At 42.9% G+C, this 21,978-nt stretch overlaps 2 protein-coding genes and 3 non-coding genes across 5 annotated transcripts; 4 read left to right on the top strand and 1 right to left on the bottom strand.

Moving 5' to 3' along the window:
* Positions 1 to 108: 108 nt before the first annotated feature.
* Positions 109 to 3,414, bottom strand: baxa (BCL2 associated X, apoptosis regulator a). The gene is made up of 6 exons (XM_069714691.1): positions 3,335 to 3,414; positions 2,535 to 2,583; positions 2,288 to 2,446; positions 2,068 to 2,203; positions 1,664 to 1,768; positions 109 to 1,542 (listed from the first exon to the last, which is right to left on the bottom strand). Exons 1-6 carry the CDS (start codon positions 3,363 to 3,365, stop codon positions 1,444 to 1,446), a joined length of 579 nt encoding a protein of 192 aa, XP_069570792.1. The 5' UTR covers positions 3,366 to 3,414; the 3' UTR covers positions 109 to 1,443.
* A 330-nt stretch (positions 3,415 to 3,744) lies between these two features.
* rps11 (ribosomal protein S11) lies at positions 3,745 to 6,020 on the top strand. Its single transcript, XM_069714740.1, has 5 exons — positions 3,745 to 3,850; positions 4,185 to 4,325; positions 4,558 to 4,633; positions 5,214 to 5,343; positions 5,821 to 6,020. The coding sequence occupies exons 1-5, from the start codon at positions 3,836 to 3,838 to the stop codon at positions 5,942 to 5,944; spliced, it is 486 nt and encodes a 161-aa protein (XP_069570841.1). The 5' UTR covers positions 3,745 to 3,835; the 3' UTR covers positions 5,945 to 6,020.
* Positions 4,375 to 4,460, top strand: LOC138630423 (small nucleolar RNA SNORD35). Its single transcript, XR_011311637.1, has one exon. It is a non-coding gene; the product is annotated as a small nucleolar RNA SNORD35 (small nucleolar RNA).
* On the top strand, positions 5,011 to 5,094 carry LOC138630424 (small nucleolar RNA SNORD35). The gene has a single exon (XR_011311638.1). It is a non-coding gene; the product is annotated as a small nucleolar RNA SNORD35 (small nucleolar RNA).
* On the top strand, positions 5,649 to 5,731 carry LOC138630425 (small nucleolar RNA SNORD35). The gene has a single exon (XR_011311639.1). It is a non-coding gene; the product is annotated as a small nucleolar RNA SNORD35 (small nucleolar RNA).
* Positions 6,021 to 21,978: the final 15,958 nt, after the last annotated feature.

The raw sequence follows: 21,978 nt of genomic DNA, 5'->3' as shown, positions 1-21,978 counted from the left end.
TATTATGATTACTTTTTATCTGGGTATTATCTCCCAATAACATTGTGAAGCTAGACTTAGTTGCCATTTCACACGTTTCCCATATATTTATTTCATACCCAGCAACAGTAAGAGTTAAACGATTTATTTTCCATATTACAACATACAAGGTCACTGCAAAGATTTTCAGGGAGACTTGAAACAAATTTCCATTTTACAAATGTGATAGAAAAAGGTGAAAACTTGAGAATATCAAAGTGATTTCATAGTAAAAAAAACACCAAGGCACTGACAAACAAGAAAAATGTATAAAAAGCCTTCTGCTGTGTCGATACGGTTGCAGTTTTGAATAACTCACGTAAAAATACAGTACTTTGAATATGTGAGGTAAGTATCTGCGAGCACCTCTGGTGCCTTCTGTGTCTGCAGCGCAATTGCTTTTATGGACCAAAGGAAATGCCATTTCACGACACAAGACTCCGTTCGCTGGCACACACAAAAAAGCCACAGGTGGGATTTGTGTTACCGGGACGTTAAAGTCAAAATGCCCCAAAACAGCATATGATTAAAAGTTACAGACAAAAACACAAATTTTGATTCGGTCTATTATCATTTTGTAGAGATCATGCGTGATAATTCATGTTAAAAGTAAAAAAGAACTTTGTACACAAGTCCCCGGTGTGGCACTTTTGTTATCCCATGACATAAGGTTCAGCGGTGCGTTCGTTGGGAGAAATTAATTAACCCATTTGTTATAAGAGAAGTAGGTTCTCTTCATCAATATCATGTTCTTGGTGAATCTAGTAATTCTGATCATAAATATCTCTTTGACTTGACGGGACGTGACCACGGTCTAACAAGTTCATTTCCAGCAGTTACAGATTTACACCAGTGAACACTCACAAATACATATGAATATGGATTCGCTAGCACACAGACACCATGAGGAAATGGATGGAGAGTGGGGAAGATCAGAAAAGCAAATCGAGTGGAAAAATGAGAACTACAACTAAAATAACACAGAAAGGAACCTGAATGTATGCAAAACATTTCTGTCAATATATATCTTAAAGGAGAGAAATCAGAATGCAGTGACTTTTTCTTTTAAACGTACAAAGTAAAAAATAAATTACTTAAAATGCATTCCTTGTTCAAGTCTGACAACCTCTCCACCCTCCGATTTTGGTGCATGCCATCATGCACAGCTCACGTCCTCTGCGAAATAGGGATCATGGGTACGACAGCGCTCTCGGCCCAACTACCAATTTTTCCACATGAACGGGAGGCCGAAAAACAAAGAGCGGTTCTCCAAAACACAAGTTCATCCTGTTCGACTTATTCACACTCTGCCGTAACTTCTTTGTGTTGTCCTTCAGATGTTCCAACGCGTTCTTGGTTCCAGTCCCTATTCATCTCAGTTGTAGTTTTTCCCCGTCGTTCTCCTGTCTGCTCTTCACACACCACTCACATCTTGCGAATGACTAGAACAGTGGTGAGAACTCCCGCCAAGAAAACCCCAATCGTCTGCCACGTGGGAGTGCCGAAGTAGGAACGAATACCCTCCTGAAAAATCAAGGGAAGGCATGAAGATGAACATTTTTGCCTTACAGGCAAAAACAAAAGCAGAAACTCTGCTGTCGGTCACGTGCTTGAACTGCATTCGTTAGTCAGCTTCAGTTCTTACCCATCCACCTTGCTCTCTGATCCAGTTGATCACATTTTCCCGGAGGTAGTCCATGGTCCAGCTGATAATCGTTCTGATGATATCAGGAACTTGGGTCAGAAGAGCCTGTAAAAATTAGTAAAAATGTCACAGCATGCATTTGAAGTAATTGTAAATGACTTGGAAGCAGGCGCGCCTGTCTGTGGGTGCGCCGACTGATTCATATTTCCCCCGTTTGATCCCCGATGTTGACGACTTGGTGATATTTTATGATGCTGTAATTTATCCTTTATTCTTATCCATAAACCGTGAACTTGTACATCCGCAACCATGCGTGATGCGCTCCCGTTTAAATAAAAGCTTTCAAAACGAGTTCCACTTCATTTTTATATCGAGGTAACACGCAACAGAGCTGCTTCACTCACTTTGATGACGAGGCGGCAGGCGAAGTAGAAAAGCGCAACCACCCTGCCCCAGTTGAATTTTCCATCCGAGAAGATCTCGACGGCGACTTTCATGAACATGTCTTTTGTGGGACTGAGTGATGAGTCATTTATCATCCTGGGGGAAACATAATTTAGTGATTACAGACAGTATTTCGAAAGTATTTCAAGTCCCTGAATTTGCCTGAACGGGCGGTCTTACTTTTGGAGGTCGACGTTTCCATCCAGCTCATCTCCGATCTGCTGCAGGCACAGGGCGAGCTTCTTGTGGTTGGGGTCGCACAGCTCTCCTCCACCCAGCTGCGCCCTGGTGACGACAACGTTGGCGTCTCCATGCCGCTGGACCCGCTCATAAATGAAACTACAAGGGAGGACACAGTTAATAAAGTGTCACCTGACTATTTGTTGAATGATGAGAAAGCCAAGTGTGTGCCGTGATATGTACTTACTCCTGTAACAAAACTCTTCCTACTTCCACTATCTGAGCTTTGGCGTTTCCTGAAAAACAAAAGTCAGTGGTGGTTAAATCATCTGAATGCTAATACTACTTTTATCCTGAGCAGTTATTAATCACACATGAGAAATACATCACCGATATAATTGTATGTTTACTCTCAAACCGAAACTCCAAACACACTTCACAATTTGTTTTTTAATGTTTTTAAATTATCCACACAGAAAATAACAAAACATTAGATTTTTTTTTTTTTTTAAATTTTTTAATCAGTCTTTACTTTTGTTTTGTTATGTTGATATGCAAAACAACAACAACAACAACAACAAAAATATATATATATATAAAACCCCGTGACATTCACAGCTAAATTTTAGCTTAAGTTGATTTACCGAAGTTAAACTGATGATATTGAAAAACATGTCCTGATATCTTCGTTTCGGTTTTGGTTGAATATATGTGCTAACTCACTGCGGTGTGTTGGGTGGTGGTGGTGGTGGTGGTGGAGGAGGAGGAGGGGGGGGGGGCTAACCAAAGCTACCTATACAAAACAAACAGCGAGTGCTAAGCTAACGCAAAAGCTAAAGCTGAGCTAACGTGCTAAGCTAACGCCGATGTTAACTCTTAAAAGCAGGAAACCGAGCTGCGGCCGCGAAGAAACACCTCGTTGTGAAAGTGGCAGGTTATCTACGTCTACCGCGCGGCTGGCGACGCTGTCACGGCCAATTTTGATATTTTTATTTTTTAATTTTTTTTTTTTTTTTTTATATAATATCGCTAATGTTAAGCTAGTACCTTGATCGCCGTCTCCCGGGTGCGATGCCATCTTGTCCACTGTTTTAGCTCGTGTCTACTTCCGCACGACTCGTGTGACAACATGTATTTGTTTTTGCGAGCGACGGCGGCTGCGGATTGGTCAGATTTTGGTAACAGACGCGGACGGTGATTGGGTTAAAAAAAAAAAAAAAAGTGACGTCAGGAAGTTAAACGAGGGGCGTTTGAGATCGTTCAAAGTGTCGACGATGTTTTTTTTTTGTTTTTTTTAAATAGATCTTATTCAACACTTTTCCTCGGATGACACTTTGTCGGTGATCAGCCTGTAAATCAACAATGGAAATTGTATGTGGTGTGACGTTGCTTACTCGTCGTATCAGTCAGAAAAGTTTGTGAAAACAATTTTTTTTTTTTTTTTTTTTTTTTTTTAGCCTCGCCTTTACATGACGTCATATCCGGTGCCACCGAGTCTTCTGTCCGTCGCGCGCATCCACGGGCCTCTTTACGACTCGTCTGGCGAAGATGGCGGATGCACAAGTACGTCTAGCGAAACGGCGTGGTGAATAGAAATCGACATTTTTTTTACATTCAAATAACCATACAAGTAGGCTAACGTAACGTAAATGCCTTTGTGTTGTCCTTATACGTCTTTTTGAGCCATTTGAAACCCGCAAGTCCGCAGTTTTGTACGTGACATTTGTTGTTGCCGACCTCGTGCAACGTTGAGGTAGCCGCGATGCTAACTCGGTTAGCCTCGGGTGATCTCTCCAAAAGTCTTTTTATTCGGAGGAAGTCAGACTTGAGGGGTGGAGAAATCTGTAGGTGGGGGGAAAAATAAAAAAATGACGGATCTCTTTTTGTCTCCTTGCAGACCGAGAGGGCTTATCAGAAACAGCCCACCATCTTCCAGAACAAGAAGCGTGTTCTGGTTGCCGATGGTGGCAAGGAAGTGAAGGAGAAGCTCCCCCGCTACCACAAGAGTGTCGGTCTTGGCTTCAAAACCCCGAGAGAGGTAACTAATCAAATAAAAAAATATATTATCATAGATTTTAATTGTAAACTGCAAATGATGTTTATTTTCACGATGGTCTTCCAAACCTTCAGGGTTCTGACGATAATGCCTTTTTGGCAAAGCTGATGCAGTTCAATAAGCTGTGATTTATGGCTCGGGTGTTTTTGAGGATTGGTATTTTATGTGTCACAACTCTTAACGAACACCTCCTCCTCCTCCTCCTCCTCCACAGGCTATTGACGGAACTTATATTGATAAGAAATGCCCCTTCACTGGCGACGTCTCCATCCGTGGTCGTATTCTCTCTGGTCAGTAATCACGCCTTTTACCGAATTTCCCCCAAGGTGGGATTATTAGTAAAGTCAATCTTATCTCACTTCGTGACAGACCTTCAAACTACTCAAAGTCTTTTGGTTTGGGTTGCTGCAGTCTTTGTTTGAATCTTGCAAACATTTGAATAGAAATAAAATAATCTAATAGGCAAGACCTTTTTTCTATTTCTGCATTACGTGCGTCCGTCCTCCTTTTGTGGGTATTGATGCCTTAGTTTTGTTTTTCTTGTCGTGAAATTTTCAGACTGATGAAGCAATCCAAGCCAGAACGCTCCAACTCAACACAAATCATGTATTGATTTCCCTTTTTTTATATATATACATATATATAATTTGTTTATTTGTCACTGTCCTGCAAATGATGCTTTTCTCACGATGGTCTTCCAAGCCCTTCGGGTTCTGACGACAGCGCCTGATGGCAACACTGATGCAGTCTAGTGACAAAAAACTGGGAAGAGCCGTGTCCCTAATCCTTCTCTGATCTCTTTAATGTCCACAGGAAGCTGTTTAACACGGTTTTTATTTTTTTTTATTTTTTTATTCTGTGTCTGTAAAGGTGTGGTGACCAAAATGAAGATGCAGAGGACCATCGTTATCAGACGCGACTACCTGCATTACATCCGCAAGTACAACCGCTTTGAGAAGAGGCACAAGAACCTCTCTGTCCATCTGTCACCTTGCTTCAGGTACTACAAACTCTCGCGTGCTTTTTATTCAGGGTCTCGCTTTCGCGAACATGGAATAGTTGGAAAGTTTTATATCTTGACTTGAATATTTTCACAGAAATATGCATGTACAATGTCTGGTAAAGTTTTATTATTATTTTTTTTTGCCTCCTGTCTGATGTAAGGTTTAATGGCAGGTAGCTTAAAGTGTAAAACCTGCACTTTTCAAACTGCAACATTAATTTTGTCACATTTGAATTGTCAGTGAATCAAACACGTTTGTCGGTTCACGTGACGAGGACGCGCCGTAAAGTGTCCCGTTTTGCTGCAAATGATGCTTTTTTTTCACGATGGTCTTCCAAGCTCCGGCTCTGACGAAACCGCCTTTGGCAAACACTGATGCAGCTTAGCGCTTCACCTCGTGCTCAAAACGCAGTGAAATCTGTCCTCGGCGTACCCGAACCTCCGCTAACACTCGTTTTGACCGTGTTCCTGCAGAGACGTCACAGTCGGCGACATCGTGACCGTTGGAGAGTGCAGACCGCTCAGCAAGACCGTGAGGTTCAACGTCCTCAAAGTAACAAAGGCTGCAGGAGCCAAGAAGCAGTTCCAGAAGTTTTAGGCGTGTGACTTTGAACAGGAAGCCTGCTGTTGGCCAACTTGTCTCATTGTCAAATAAAAAAAAAACCTTGTTTAAATGGCCTTTTCTGCTGTTTGTCTTTGACACCTAACAGTCTTTGGTTTTGGCGCGAATTACACGATCAGTTTTGCTTTATTTCCAGAGTTTTCAATGTTCTGAGAGAGCATGATTAAAAAAAAAAAGAAGAAGCTGACTTGGTACATTTGTCATATTACCACTGGGTGTGTTACAAACTGGACTTCATTTGAAATGGAAGAATTCAGTCAGCTTCATAATTAAATTGAAACATTGATTTTGAAAGTCAAACAATCACAGCTTGTTGAAGTCCAACCGTTTAATCTGGTTCCTGGTTTGAACATCCAGCATGTAAATTTAGATGAATGAAGTTTTGGCTACTAGTGATGCAGAGAACATGAGGGGACACTGAAGTTATTTAAAGTTGTTTTTCCAGGGTTCATATGGTTAATATCAAATGTTAAGCATTGCCACTGCATTAACAGTGTATAGATGTTTTTTTAATAAAGTTTATGAGAAGTCTTATTGCCCCAAATTTCATTAACATGCAATATTATTTTCTATGTGGCAAATTCCTGACCACTGCATTACAATTTGAAGATACTTTTACCTTGAGTATTTCAGTTTGATACAGCTTTATACTTCTACTCCACTCCATTTAAGAGGGAAATAATTGTACTTTCTACTCCACTATATTTACTTAACAGCTTTACCTACTTTTAAGACGGAGATTTAGCACAACAAATAACATGACAAGCTTTGAAAACACATTTCTAAAGATTAAACCAGTTCTTTCCCACCTTTCTGTCTTCTGACGTCGTACAAAGAGCATTATGTAGTCAGGGTTAACAGCTCCTCCAAATAGTGATTTCACAATCAACTGTTCCATTATTCAATGTACCCCGACATTATCAGGATTGACCAAATTTGGGAATAAATGTGAAGAAAACAAGATTTGAGGTGATAATGAAGTTCATCCCTGCAACATTAAGAGTGTGTTGGGTTGGAGGTCAGTGTAGTGACGACGCATTTTGACAGAATCTCCTTTCAGCATCGTGCCGGCGTTTGTGCGTAAAAGCGCCTCCCAGCGGTTCCCAAGTTCCTCACACTTCTATTATATACATGTGTCCAGCAGAGGGCGGCAGATGCCCGGTTTGTGTTTTAATCCACACTACGGTCCAAACACATCCATCATGAAACTGGAGAAACTCATGTCTGTGTTCATTCACTCACGCATGAATTATTGAATTTCTATAGCGACGGTGCTGGCTGTGTAGAAGAAATGCTTTTCCGCGAGTGACCGATGTTGATTGAAGCTCCATCATGTGTGATATAAATCTTGAGTTAAACAGCAGTAACATGAGATTAGTTTTTATCACGGCATCATTAAAGTAAAGCTCAGTTATAGTAGGTGTGAAAAATGGAGAGTTTTATTGCGTCATTGCAGCTGTGAATAAAACATGAACTAACGCAACCACGACGGAAATAATAATAATAATAATAATCATCATCAGCAACTTTAAATGTCCCCTCGTCCTCGGTTAGTCTGCTGACGTTGTTATCAACTCCGCTAAGTTTGAGGTTGCTTCCAGCTTCACGTGTTTCTTTGACATTGTCTGTGTTGTTGTAATCCTACCTCCTGTGACCTCACATTCCCTTGTTGCTGTCACGATGACGCCCAGTAGCGTCAGGAGGTCCTGACGAACACGCGCATGTGCTCGACAACAGGCGTGGATCTATCTCAGCGCATTCATCGCCGGTCTGCGTCAGCTGATTCATCTGCAATGTGTCCTTATTTCTACTTGAGGAGATGGCGGCTTTTCTGTATTTCTGTATGGGAATCATCACTCCACCTCTCCCCGCGCCCCCACCCACACCACCACCACCACCACCCCCCTCCCACACTCTCCTCCGTCTGTCTGCTGAGCTGATGCGGTAGATGTGTTTTCTTCCCAATGCTCTAGTCAATGCGGACCATATGGTGATGACGTGAAGAGGGGAAAGTGGTGAGGGAGATCAGCCGTGTAAGTCGCCCCGTCATTTAATGATTAGCAGAGAGAGAGAGAGAGAGAGAGAGAGAGAGCATCTGTTTGGTCTGAAGGTTTGCAATGGGAAAAAAAACCAACAAAAAAAAACAAATATTTCCCTCAATTACAGTTTTTGCTTTTTCTTTTTGTTGCGGTAATGTTGCTCTCCACCCATGCTGCAGTGTTTACGGTCTCCCAGCTTCAAACCACAAATTGCCCTCTGTTGTGTACCGGGGCTTTCCCAGCTCCTTCTCCCCACAGCAGACACTAGGGGAGGGCGGGAGGGCCTTCAGGATGTTCCTTGAATAACGGGGGCCCTCTCACAAGCAGACACCCCAGGGAGCGTGACGGCCCAGCAGGCCACCCAGCCCACATGAGTGCAACGCATGACCCCCACAGAGTGTTTGTTTGAGGGCAGAGGTCTGAGCCCTCAAAAAGGCCAGAGCAACCATAACAAAACCCCAAGCCGACTGTCAGGCCGTGATGGATATGCGCAGATAGAGCTGTCTGGTGTAGCTGCTGCCTATCAGCTGATCTGTGTGGGAATTTTTTTGTTAATCAGAAAGTGAAGATAAAAACCATTTGTAGCATTTTGAGCTGAAGAGTTCCTCCAAGCTTCTGACACGCAGGATAAAGTTGTAGATTTCTGGATTCCGTGACAAGCAAAAGCTTTTTTTATGATCACCTTCGAGGCTTAAAACATGACCCATACAAATCTCCCAGCGTCGTGTTAATCTCAGTGATGGAGAAGCCAGCCTTGGATCATCTCACGGTTCGGCTTAACAGCTCTTAAGGTCCCATTTGGAGGAATCACCAAAAGGTGAAGGTGAACTCTGAAGACGGAGATTTAGTGCACAAGCCATCACAACGTGGCGGCTCAACCAGATCCTCCGCAGATGACCAAATTATGTGTCAAATAAACATGTTAAATGGTGTGGAAACACTTTACAATCACAAACCAAGGAAACAAAATCAGAAGTCGTAACCTGGGCCTATGGCAGCATGACTAAGGCATGACAGGGTCACAGGAGCCAGCCCTAACTACAAGCTTTGTGAAGCCGGGGCTACATTGTGCACACAACTTCAAATGCTAAATTTGTGGGCCTTTTTTTTTTTTTTTTTAATCTTTTATTTCTTATCAAAAAAGATCCAAAAGTAATAATAATAATAATCCAAAAATATGTCACACATACGAACAAATTCTAAAACTGCTTTACAACACACACTTTAGCTAAGTATAAAACTCTGACAATTTCATTTACTGGGGTTTATTTCCTGCAAATAAGGTATGTTTAAATTTAGGATTATACCACCTGGTTACATTTATCACAAAGGAAAGTTTTCAGTCTAATCTTAAAGCCAAGAGAAGGGCTCTGCCCCTCAAACCCAAACTGGGAGCCGAGTCCACAGGACCCTGAAGATGAAGGCGCTGCCTCCCGCTCTACTTTTGGAAACTCGAGGAGCAACAAGCAGGTCGGCACTCAGGGCGACGAGCTCTGTTGGTACGACGTGGTTCGTTAAACTCTTTGAGATAAAATGGAGCTTTTAGGAACAATTTTAAATTCTATTCTTAATTTCACAAGGAGCCGATGAAGAGAAGCTAAAACAGGAGAAATATGATCTGTCTTGTTAAATCCTGTCGGTACTCTCACTGCAGCAACTGAGGCTTTCTAATGTGTAATTTGGAAATCCTGACCACAAGGGAACGAGGGATTACAATAATCTAGTCTGGAAGTAACAAAAGCATGAATTAGCAACCTAAGAGAAGAAGGCAACCACAGCCTAACCTTTTTTTTTTTCCTCACACATAATGTCACGTATCGAAGGATCCTTCTTTACAGATATCTGTAAAACGAAATGGATCTGTTTGACATCGTTGCGATCGGCATGAGAAGTGTTTCGGTGTTTACGCTTTCATAAATGCAGTCAGAGTCTCTCGTCTGTCTGTGGCAGCAGACTCGCAGTCTCGCTTCACATTCCTCCAGTTTGCCAACATGTTTACCCAGTGTCGCGGCGCGTACTTGCGGCCGTACTTACTTGTGTATCTAAAGGCACGGATGTTAGCTCAGAGGGTCAACCCAATGAGGGTAACGGCCACTGTCAAAACAGAGGCCTTCTGGTAGCCCAGCGGGAGTTTAAGGCAGCGGGGTGGGCCGCTGCGTTGCCCCCACGCCGGACCCTCGTCCCGGCTCCGTTTGGAGGCCGCTGGCAGCAGAAACAGCGGCAGTAGACCGGAGCTGATGGACTGAACAGATGGAGGTCTTGTTATATGGACTGTAGAGGAGCCGAGGCTGTGACTTAGAGCCCTTCATCCTGCGGTCTGTTGTTTAAACTGAAAAACAGACTGTGCAGAAGCGGTTGTGGACGGAGGCGAATGTTGAACGTCAAACTGTTGAAACGTGGCTGTTTATTTGTCTTACCTTTCCCCTAAACGCACCACGGGTCTGAGACGCTGCGAATATCATCTGAAGTGTAACTTTCCTGTGTTGTACCGCAAAATAATTGAGTTTTGACAGAGTGGCTCATTATGTTCATATTTTTCTGCTGTTGAAATCCCCGCTGTGATTGGATGTCTCAGTTGTCACAAATGTGTAGGACATTATGTAAATTACTGTCTGCTGAAAGCACTGACGTGCCGGAGTTCTTTGATTCCCATAGAGATTTATCATGTTAAACAATACTGCATGAAATATAAGTCTACTGTCGGGGTAACTGCATTCTGCTGCAACCTCGGACTTACATCTCCCTGTTTTTTTTGTTGTTGTTGTTTTTAAACTCTGCAATATAACATTCAATCTTTAAAGCCATCGTTATCCAGTGGCTCACCGTCGCGGTGCACAACGGGAACACTGTGGGTCAGCACAGGGTCACCGTCCACATCTGGACACGTCATCAGTCCTGCAGATCTGCACAAAGACAACCAATGTTCTTCCACCAGAGACCAGACCCATGTCCAACAGCATCCTATTGAGAATAAAAAAAAATAGTGACTTGGCACGAGGCAACAAACAAATGGCCGAGTGTTACGGGCTGGAATTACTTATTAAATATGAGCTTACAGCTGGAAGTCAGTTAAAGTTAGTGAAAGTGTATAACGTGCGAATAATGAGCATTTCAAGATCTACGACTTGAAGGTTGGAGGTTGCGGTCACAGTAATCAGTGTCTGATCTCGACAACAGCACTGTGACCTGCTTAACTGATTTAAAGCGGTCAAACAGATGCGGCTGCCGCTCTTCACTCGCACGTTTATCAAGGCCGCAGAGATGCTCCTGTTGCTGTGCGTCGGTTCTTTGTGAAGACGAGCGCTCGTCACGCTGCCGATTCTTATCCCGAGTGAAACTGATCCGGAGGGCGACGTTTTAATCCCGCCAGTTCGATTCCCGCCGGGCTCCACATCGAAGCGTATCCCATTGCGAAGCCGTGATTGATCGTCGCTCACCTGGCCCGGCCTGTAAGCCGAGCGCATTCCTAAATTGACACGACAGCTCCTAATTCAATATTCCCATGTTGAGCCGTGTTCACGCCTGTCCCGTCTGACAGACTGCAGCGTCTGGCATGTGTGCGGATGTGCCGGGCATCTCCAATTTTACACCGCGTCATCGGATCAAAGCGGGGGTCTGGTGCCGGCGGGTCGCGGGACGGGGGTGTTGCGTGCAGCAGCCCTCTCGGGTCATGTGTGAAGCGTCTAGCGTGGCTGTCATCGGAGCATCCCCGGGGTGTGCTGCTGCTGAGCGATGGCCTCATGTCGGAGCCTCCAATCCTGCAATCCGGACAAAAAAAAAAAAAAAAGCCGAATCGGGACTCCGTATCTAACAAGTGCCACTTTCAGATGATGTCCGGTGACTTGAGTCTGCAGGTGGAGCGTCTTCTTACACGCACACACACGCGCACACACACACACACACACACACACAGCAGATGTAGCACAACAAGAACAACAGATATTAGAAGAATTACCACCCATACCAGGAGTTTCAGTGTATTCTTCCTCTGCATTCTTTGACTTTGTGTTTGAGAGTGCAACAAAAGAACTGTATAGCGCAAAACTTCTCTCTACGAAAGGAAACGGGAGGAACTCAAAGCAAACGCCCCGCAGCAACAGTTTGCGCCGCTATTGAGCGGTTCCTCCGCCAGCGAGAGGAATTCACCCCGGCAGATGGCGGGGCCGAGGCCCCCGAGGCCCCCGGGCAATGCTACACCCTGGGACCCGGACACCTAATCGTGCCCCGTTGAGCCTCTCACCTGCTGCTCTGCCGCTCACAATGTTATCTCATCTCCCTGACCTATTGTGGCTCCCATCGGCGATAATGACAGTTAAGAGACCCACGCAGCGCCGGAGCAGGAGCCCGGGCTCCCCGGAGAGAGGCCGGATCATGGGAAACCGCGGAGTAATCGATCTCCCCATCTCGCCTCCACTGGTGGATCTCATTTCTAATCTGGACCTGCTGTAAGTTGCTGTGTTGTTTGTCCAAAGCACAGATTGCTTTGATTTTCTGGGCAACTGTTTATTCAAGTTGTATTTGTTGTCACTACTTTGAGATGGATTACGTGCGGCTTGCCACTCTGCCTCTTCCACATTTGCAGTGAATGTAAAGAGGAAGTTACTTGGAGAACAGAGTTTAGTGTTGCTACTGTAGTTGTTGTCCTGTCACTCTAAATTGTAATTTCACAATGGAGAAGGAAATTTCCATTCTTTCACCACCTACTTCCTTATGTGTTTATAAACTCTCCATAGGCCATAAATATGCTGCCGTGGGTAACCACAGTGAGTTGCATTATTTGAAAAGTGGCTGAACGCAACCTACTTAAACCAGACCACTTTGTTGTGGAGATCCTTCTTGTTGTTGTTCTTTGTGTTTTTGCTGTGCGCTGTTTTAATTTAAATTTTCCCTGAGAAAACTCGATCCAGTTGGCGCGTGACCTCTTTTCCCACCGTCTCCGTTAGATATTGTCACAGTGGCCCAGTTTTCACTCTGCTCAGCTTAATTAGACTTTCATTGCTTCAGCCTGAATATGTACCTCTTACAGTAAAGCAGATCACATTGTGGATGGGAAAGTGACCCGCAGGGTCAAAAACAACAAAAAGGATACTTGTAATGTCAGCGTGGCATTCAGCGTTTTCTCATGAGACAATCCACTTATAAGTAAGCGAGTCCATTTTTTTTTTTTTTTTCTAGCCTTCCGTGTTCATCATCTATTCAGATAACCAATTTTGGAATCAAAGTTCCCACTCAAATGTTTGCACTTGCTTGTTGTCAAAACATACAAACAACAGATGTGCTCCGTTCGCAGATGAAGATGTATTGTCTACAAATTCCCACGACTGAACTAATGATATGTTCGTTTGTTTCTTTAGTATTTATAACTTTCATATTCCCCACCGTCTGCAGCTTTAAGCCAACTGGTTCCTCCTAAAGTTTTCCCCCCAAAAATTGGTCACAAATAAATTATTGTATTTGAAAAAAATAATAATAATAATTTCCTAAAACAGGTAAGAGCTGCACATGGAGTGTTCTTATTTTGGGTCTATGGTCAGCTGCAGATATCATGTGCCACCGAGTGTCTACAGCAGCAGGATGGTCTGCTGATGTGTTTTTGGACAACAATTGAAGTCTATCGCAGAAAAGCTGTCAGACATTGAATGCACAGTCAATAGACGTAAAACTAATGTTTTTTTTCCCCGTGATGTGTGTCAGCAGCTCGGTGTCACGCCAAAGTGTGCGACTCACCCGTCAGTCCGCCGCAGGAGATCGTGTCAGTGTCACGTTTTGCTTCTCCCGGGCGAGAAAAGGAGGTGCCCGTTTGACCACGGTGGCGGAACGAGGTCATGTGACAAAGCACAAAGAGCAGCAACGTCTCAGCGAGGGGGCGTTCGGGGGGCGGTAGGACGAACGACGCGCAAGTGAAGGCAATGCGGGATTTCTTTTAAGTAACGCGTAAGTTACATGTGTAACATAACGTATTTAACTCGTGCAATGTAGCCTACTTTAAATTACCTACTTGACATGCTTAACGCTAGTTTATGGAAAATGACTTATTTGAACCAAAACTATCATCTCCTGACCCCGGGCGAGACCAAACGAGACACTGACACGGTATTATCTATTGGACTGACATGTGTATTACACTCTTTGGTGTGATATCAGGTCGCAGAGAAAATAATAGAGACATCGTTTCGTAGCACGGCCATGAAATATTTAGTACTACAACATAACTTCTCAACTTGAAGAATTATGACTTGCGGTCTGTTAAGTTAAAACAACATGACACAATCTGAAAACAGTGTCTAGGTTGAATGTCACGCCCCGACGGCCTCGTTAAATGAGGACTTTTATTTCAAGTCCTGTTGTGCTTGCAAACACAAAGGGAAGGAAGCGAAGGGCATTTCACAGCGATCTGTTTCATTACTAGATTCTATATGAGCTGAAAAAAACAACAACCAGTATCTTCTTGCTTCAGTAAGTTGCAGCAGAAGAGAGAACAAAAGAGCTCAAATGGAAAGAGCACAACCAATCACTGTCTGACTGAATTGAACTGTGTTTCCTTTGTAGCCACACAATCAATATCTAACCAAGGGAAAGGCAAGGAAGTTATTGTTTTTTTTTAGGTCTCAGACAATACAAAGAAGCAGCATGTATGTTTTTTTCTCATGGGATCGACTAAAGATTTGACCTCGTTAAAAGGTCACTTTACTGTCAGTTTTTCCACTTCAGTCCACTTAAATGAGGATATGAGCTCTTGTGTACAGAACCAAATTCAAATCTAATACAGTTTAACATCGTGGCAGAGTTTCAGTTCCAGTGTATGAACTTTGTGATTCCTAGTTCTGCAAATCTGGAGGATTCTTTGTGCCTTTCCAGCTTGGCAGAAAACACACACTCAAAATCAAATGTACACATCTTACGTGTAATTTAAAAAGCTTTCCATAATCATTGGATTTTTTTTTGGACTCAGGATAAGGCACAAATGTAGGCTTAATTCATTTCAGTAAACGGGTAAATTCTGTAACGTTTCCTCTGACAGCAAAAGGGGACATCACAGATATACTGTTGAATTTCCTTATTTATAAAAACAACAACAACAACAACACCGCAATAGGAAAACTCAGTGATAAACTGTCAAAAGAAAATCTCTAAATAACATTTTTGTAGATTTGGTAGAAAGTTAAAGTTCTTGATTTAGCTCAGTACAAAGAAACAAGTAAAAGTCTGAATGTGGGAACTTGAGAATCCGAACTTAAATAGTGTCTTTGTGTGAAATGTGAAAATGCCCATTACCCATTCAAAAACATACAGAGAGCGTGACCTCCGTGTCCTCAGTGGTAGTCGAGACCCCGGCTGACATACCTCTTCTGCAGGCCAAACAAATTTCAGGGCAGGACCCCCTCCCTGAGAAACAGAGGGGGGGGTTCACTGCAGGAGAAGCCCAAGTAACACTGATAACCCGGTGTCATTGTGTGCCTGGCTGCATGAACGTCTCTCTTTCACTGCTGTGTGTAAAACATGATGGCGATAACAGCCAATCCCAAACATTCCCCGAAAGAAAAAACAAATGCTACACTTGTCTCCCGCTAAAGCAAACAGCAAATCTCCTTATCTTAAGATAGATAGCATCTCTAAGACCACCAAAATTCAAAGGGAGGAAACTCTGATGTTTCGTAATGTTATGTCTCTGGGGACAAAATGGCATTTTACGACTTATATGAAAATATATTTTGTTAAATGAAAAATCAGACTGATGTGTGTCTGTGTTTACAGAGATAACAAAGCCCAAATGTTACATAGTTAGTCTGCAACCCCGCTTCAGTGTTTTTAAAGTTTCATGGTGGCTCATTTCGAAACACAAACTGTGTACAATGGGTCTCAGCTATGCATTTCACAGCTACATGATACTGTGCAAATTAAAGACTGAAACTAAAGCTGCACGTATGCTGTTGATGATCCCTGTAGAAGATATGAAAATAAAGAAAGGGCACGCTTTTACTGTTGTGTTTTAGGTTTTTTGAAAAAAAAAAAAAAAAAAAAAGAATTCTTCAAACTCGTTAAATGCAAAATGTTACTCGTAGCCAACAACTCTGCAGTGCTGTAAAACAAAACTCCTCGACTTCAAGAACGAGGATTGGCGGTCTGTTAAATTCCAAGTAAAACATCCGCAGGTCAAACTGGGGAACAAAACTTCATTCTAACAAATAAATGGACTTTATTTCAACATCTGCTGTGCCGTTGTGTTGAAAGCCTAAAGAAAGGAAACAAAGGCTTTCACAACGAGTTGTTCCCTTTACAGTTTCCACTGTATATGAAACAGAAACGAGACCTTGTCAAAACCTTGTTAATTGTTGAACCTTGTATGAAATGGTAGAGGGCTTTTCATTTGAAGCAATATTATTATTAATAATATTTATTTGGAATCTCAGACCCGCAGCATTCAGCTGACCGACGGTGTAACTTTATCAGTCAGTCGGTTGGTCCAGAGAGAATCTTCCTGCTTCAGTAAATTGCAGCTGAATGGAGAACAAAACAGATCAATTGCAGAGAGCACATCCAGTCACTGTGTGACTGACTTAAACTGTCAATAGGCTACGAAGGCTAATCAATAGAAAGAAAATGGAAGTTCTCTTTCAGTCTCAGACAGTAGAGAGAGAAGCAAGAGAGACTTTCACGCGAGATGTTCCACTGATTTAGCCTCATTATTCATTAAAGGTCACTTTCCTGTCAGAGATTTTCAAAGCTGCCCTCCGTTAGATTGGCGTCATCGCACCCAAACCTCGGCTTCATTTCCAAACTATGGGAGCATCTTTAAACATTTCAGCGTGCGCCTAAACTGTCCCAAGCCACCGCTGCAACTACGTTTAGAAAAAGAAAAAAACCCGCTTGACTTCAGGATCCTCACGTTTGACCACAGGAGCTGGTTGGTTCTCCTCCTCGCGGTGGCCGAGCGATATAATCACAGCAGAAAGATAAAGCTGTGAGCGTTCTCCAGTGAGTTTTAGGTGCACAGTCTTTCTGGACCCCCCCCCCCCCCCCCTCCCCTGAAAATACAGTTGTTTGTGATATTATGTGCATTTAATCAAATTCCTTCCATGAGCTGTGTTCTTTTACTGCACTGATGTAACAACAACAACATAATCAATTTGTTTGCTTGTCACTTATCATGTGGGAAGAATGTGGCTTATCTAATGATAGACACATGTAAAAAAAAAAAAAAAAAAAGAGAAATCAAAGCTGCTCTGCATCCTCACGAGGTGGCCCCAACATAAACAGTGATCTGTTGAGCAGCAGAGTAAACTTCCTCTGCTTGCACTGTTGCACACACTTCCTGAGGGGATTGAACGATGCATCAGACTTAACCCCGTTTTCCATAAAGGCTGGAAGTGTTTGACTTGACAAAAAGCAAATGAACCCACCAGGCAAATGTGAGCCACATGCCGATCTCGCCTTACTTCCTGTCCTCGTGTAAAAACCAAAACAGAGTTTTAATCTCCGCAAAGCCCGTTGAAATGAGCAAGCGAGGGTGTTTGCATATTTTAAGGGCTTATTTTGATCAGAAAAAAAAACATATCCACATGACAGCAGCGTGACTCGAGGGGGTGACTGTGCCGGTCAGTCGGTTTCTCCGCCATTTCGGTCCAAACTGAGAGATCTCAACAACTACTGGATGGGTCGCTGTGAAATTTAGTACAGAAACTCACGATTCCCAGAGGATGAATCCAAAAGTGTTTTCTTACATGGTCTCTGGACAATATCCAGAGATTCAGGTCCAGACATTGTCCGCAGAACTACTGGATGGAGACTGTGAACTGTGGTATGCACCCTCATGGTTCCCAGAAAAGGATTTTGTAATAACTTTGATCCCCTGACCTGTTGCCTCCAAATATCAGTTCAGAATTTCATCTTTTTCAATACAGCAAAACTGATGACGCTCCCAGCAGCCTCCGCTGATCTTTGTGTTTGTTGCTATTTAGCATATGCGTGCGCATGACAACACACTTATTGCTACAAAACATGCTTACGTGTCAGCATTTAGCTCAGCGCACCGCTATCCTGAGCATCATGGCTGTAAACCCTCATTCATTTCCACTTTTAACGTGAAATCAAACACATCCCGTCATGGGGTAAACACATCTTTTATTTTATTTTTTATATCGTACTGTTTGCTTTAAAATTAAAGCAGCCAATATAACAACAACTCCTTTCCCACAATATCTTGTGTTTAGATGATTTTTCCTCTCACAGATGATCTCAGCACTGAGATGTTTTCTGAGAAAAAAAAAAAAAAGCCTGTTACTTTATTGGTACGGATTAACTCGCTGCTTCCACTAATTCAGTGTGTTCTACAGCTTATTTTTGATTTCCTGTTCCATGACTGCAGATTAATATCTCTGGTGGCAGCAGCCCAACTGCAACAAAAGCCCCGACTGCGAGGGTCCCTAACCTTAGCACCCTGAGAAACACTGTAGCCTGTCGGAGAGGTCGCAGCGCTGTATAATTGGAGATATGGTTGGGGAACAGTAGAAATGTGTGAGTCTTATTGCCCCCCCGGGGGGTGGAGGGGGGAGTCCCACCCAGGGAGACTGGAGAGGAAACTGCGCAGATGGAGCTCACATCCACTCAGTATTTGTCCTGTTATTCCAACGTTCGCCAGCACACAGGCAGGAGCCCTGATTGTGGATAATGTCCAGGGAATCATCTTAAAAAAAAAACCTCTTGTTTTTAAAGCTGTGCTACACATGGAAAATTTTACACGGCTAAGTCACCAACATGAAAGCATTAAATGACACTGAGGAAGGCAGAGGATTGTAAGAAGAGTTGTAAAATGCGGTCACTGGGGGTGAACTTGCTGTGAAACATCGAAGAAAAGTCACATAAAAGTGTATAAAGAGGTTTTTTAATTTTTTTTTAATTCCAAACGATCATTTGTCATCTACAAAGGAACCCAGATGCAACTTTCCAGTATGACTTGGCAAGTATTCTGTCTTTAAAGGCTTTGAAGACCCTCCAACTAATGTTTGCCATTTCCATATATGATATCCCCCTGTGAATTTTCTTTTTTCTGTCTGGCTTGTATTTTCTTATTTCCAGGCTGTTGCTGAAATTGGCGTCCGTGAAGCTAAAGCTGGCTGATGTCGTGTTTTTCATGGCTGAAACTGGGAGAACATCCTGATGTTAAATATATCTGCAGAGCGAGCTTCCCTCCTAAACAGTGTGCACAGCAAGCAAAGATAAAAAAAAACAACAACAAAAAAAACTACATGTAATGACGATCAGGTGACTAATTCACTAATATCTGCTTATTAGAAACACACTAATGCCCCCTCGATATGTCATTCCATCCGTAAAGTATTTTGGTGATATTAGAGGAAAAAAAATTTATTCAGGATGGTATTCACAACATGCGGACTACAAAGGCCAAATCACAATGTGGACTCTTCCTGGATATGTGACTGCGTTCATGTTGTCTCGACCGAGGTTGTGGCGAGCCAGGTCAGGCCAACTTTGGCCGAGACCAAGGAAGCAGCGAGGATGACCTGGGAAATCAGGATCTCTTCCGTCAATACTGCAGAGACAAAGAGATGTCAAAGGACGGTGACCCTTTCCTGCTAATCAGAGGGAGATTGGTGAAGAGGAAAGGACTCCTCCCTCCACCTCGATGAGGTTTCCATGTTTGTGTTGGCTCGTCCAGGTCTGAAGGTACCTGCATCCTTTTTGGCACGTGACAGCGATACAGAGACTTATCTTCTGGGTTTGTAAGGAAGCTTCACCAGTCAAGCTTGTTTATCTTTCTCAAAAATTTGGAGTTGATTTCTTTTCGGTTGGTGCCGTTTCATTTGTTTAGGCACGGTGCTCTGATAGTTGTTGGATAAAAACTACTGTAATCATTTAGTTTCCTTTCACATTGTTTTGCCCAAATTCTTGTAATCCACAGTCAAAGTTTTTGTGAGCCACAACTTAACTCCACATAAACACACACACTCCAGGTTCAAATCTGTCTGTTTCCATCTCTTTTACTCGTCGCCTCCCAAAGTGTTTCTTTTAAGCCTCTCTAGCCTATGACTGTATGGAGAGCAAATGTCTGTTTGTTGGCTTGTCCGCCATTTTGATCTGGACTTTAAATATCTCAACAACTGGCCTATAAAATGGGGCACGCACATTCATGTCCCCATCAGGAATCATTTTAATCATACTGCCTCATCAGATCAACAACTAAATTTGTTCAGTACTTTGCAAGTACTTTACTCAGCAAATCTGAAAAGTTATTGCAATCACCTTTTAACCGCGATGACAACAAGGTAGACACTACAAATACGAGGATCAAACTAATTCATTTTTAAAATATGTTTTATACTCCAATGTTTGGACATGCTCATTGCGTAAAATGCTTAAAGAAAAGTTACGTTTATTCGGTCTTTTTGAACAATGGTCATTGTCTTTTGAATCCTTTGATGGATATACTGATGTGATATTAAACTCCTTTGATCCAAAAGTGCTGATACTTCAGTTTCTTCAACAATAGCTCCACAGAGCGCTGACCAGGGAGACGGAGGGCTTCTTTTCAAACCCTTTGGCCAAGCATTGGTTGAAGATGCATATCTAAGTATACCCCGACCCGCGCTTTCTTCATGCCGGCCGAAGTTCAAGACTTGTCCAGAGCGCCGACTCGCTTTCTTTCATCCACGGCGATCATCTCGACTGTGGGCTGTGACCCCGGTAATGTTATACAAATGTCATGCGTCAGAGGACTGACAGCTCCTGTGTACGAGGCGAGCATTTGGCCTACGAGCATCGTCGCAGAAAAGGCCCTTTGTGGAGGGACAGAGACACGGTGGTGTTTTACTGATAAGGTCATGGAAAAAAAAAAAACAACACAAAGACTGTGAGGCAATGCTTCGACTTGCAAACTCATGTCAAAAGTGCTTCTGCTGGATGTTTCGTAATCTCTGTTGTTTCCCTCAAACTATTTATTACTCGAGCTGGCACTTCCTCCGAGCAAACTTTGCGAGGAACAAAATTCTTTGTGCTGCAGTGTCGCGCGGTTTATTAATTTCAACCCTGAAAGAGTTTTGCGATTTATTGCGCGCCCTTTGTGGGCGTTGATGCTGTAAGCTTTGATCTTCAAGGTTAGATGTTTAAACGTTGTGATTATGTTAAGCTCGGTGTGATAAATTGTATTTAACAAGCTTGGCGGTAACTTGCCGCAACGTGTTGCTACTAAGATGACGCACAAACCACATCCTTTATGGATTTCAGTTACAGTAAGCTTCCTTTAAAGTTGCGATGGGGATATCTTAAAGAATCAGAGAATTATCTTCCAGTCGGTTGAAGTTAATGATTTGTTGCTCGCAGGGGGCCCACTGAGATAACCTGACGAGGGCAGGGTTTGATCAAAGACCTCAGCAGAAAGTTACATTCCTCTGCAGCCATCACCTCAAAGGAAATGACTCACGGTCCGGCCACAGTAAACAGTCAGGACACCATGCTGTGCTTTTTATCTCCCGTCTTATTTCTGCTGCACCATGCCGCTTTGAAGCTGCGCAGCTGAAACCATCCCCAGACATTAAAGTTTCTTATTATAGGGACTGTTTATTGGTCAGGATTTAGCGTTGTATAAGTATTGTGTGTGTCGGTCTACAGAAAAGTAGATGAGAAAAAACACAAGTGGTGGGAATGATGCACAAATACTGTTGGTAGGAATAAACCAGGAAATATGTGGCATGAAACAGTTTAATTAACTCCATGTTGACCACAACAACATCAAAATACTCATGATTAAGTAATCTGATTTATTAAAACACCCGCAGAAGCTGTTTTATTTTACATTTGATTGGGTGTTTTGAATTCCACCCCCGTTTCTCTTTCTTGCAGCAGTTCATTTCTTTAATTAAATTTTAAATTAAAATGATTTAATGACTCCTTGTCACTGCTTGTTTACCTTGGACCAAGCTCCCCTTCAAGTCAAATGTAGTGTACCTGCAAAAG

The sequence above is a fragment of the Brachyistius frenatus genome, unplaced genomic scaffold, assembly GCF_029030835.1.
Source record: "Brachyistius frenatus isolate BFR_SWC_R1_liver_20210118 unplaced genomic scaffold, ASM2903083v1 Contig_134, whole genome shotgun sequence".
Classification (NCBI taxonomy): Eukaryota; Metazoa; Chordata; class Actinopteri; family Embiotocidae; genus Brachyistius; species Brachyistius frenatus.
The sequence above is the reverse complement of the archived record's forward strand: the minus strand, read 5'-3'. Positions and strand labels throughout refer to the sequence as shown.

Coding starts and splice junctions, on each gene's coding strand:
- baxa (XM_069714691.1), bottom strand. CDS start 3,365: ATGGCATCGCACCCGGGAGACGGCGATCAAG. Junction 2,584..3,334: donor CCCGGGAGACGGCGATCAAG/GTACTAGCTTAA, acceptor TTTGTTTTTCAG/GAAACGCCAAAGCTCAGATA. Junction 1,769..2,067: donor CCTGCCGCCTCGTCATCAAA/GTGAGTGAAGCA, acceptor TAATTTTTACAG/GCTCTTCTGACCCAAGTTCC.
- rps11 (XM_069714740.1), top strand. Junction 4,326..4,557: donor GCTTCAAAACCCCGAGAGAG/GTAACTAATCAA, acceptor CCTCCTCCACAG/GCTATTGACGGAACTTATAT. Junction 4,634..5,213: donor CCGTGGTCGTATTCTCTCTG/GTCAGTAATCAC, acceptor GTGTCTGTAAAG/GTGTGGTGACCAAAATGAAG.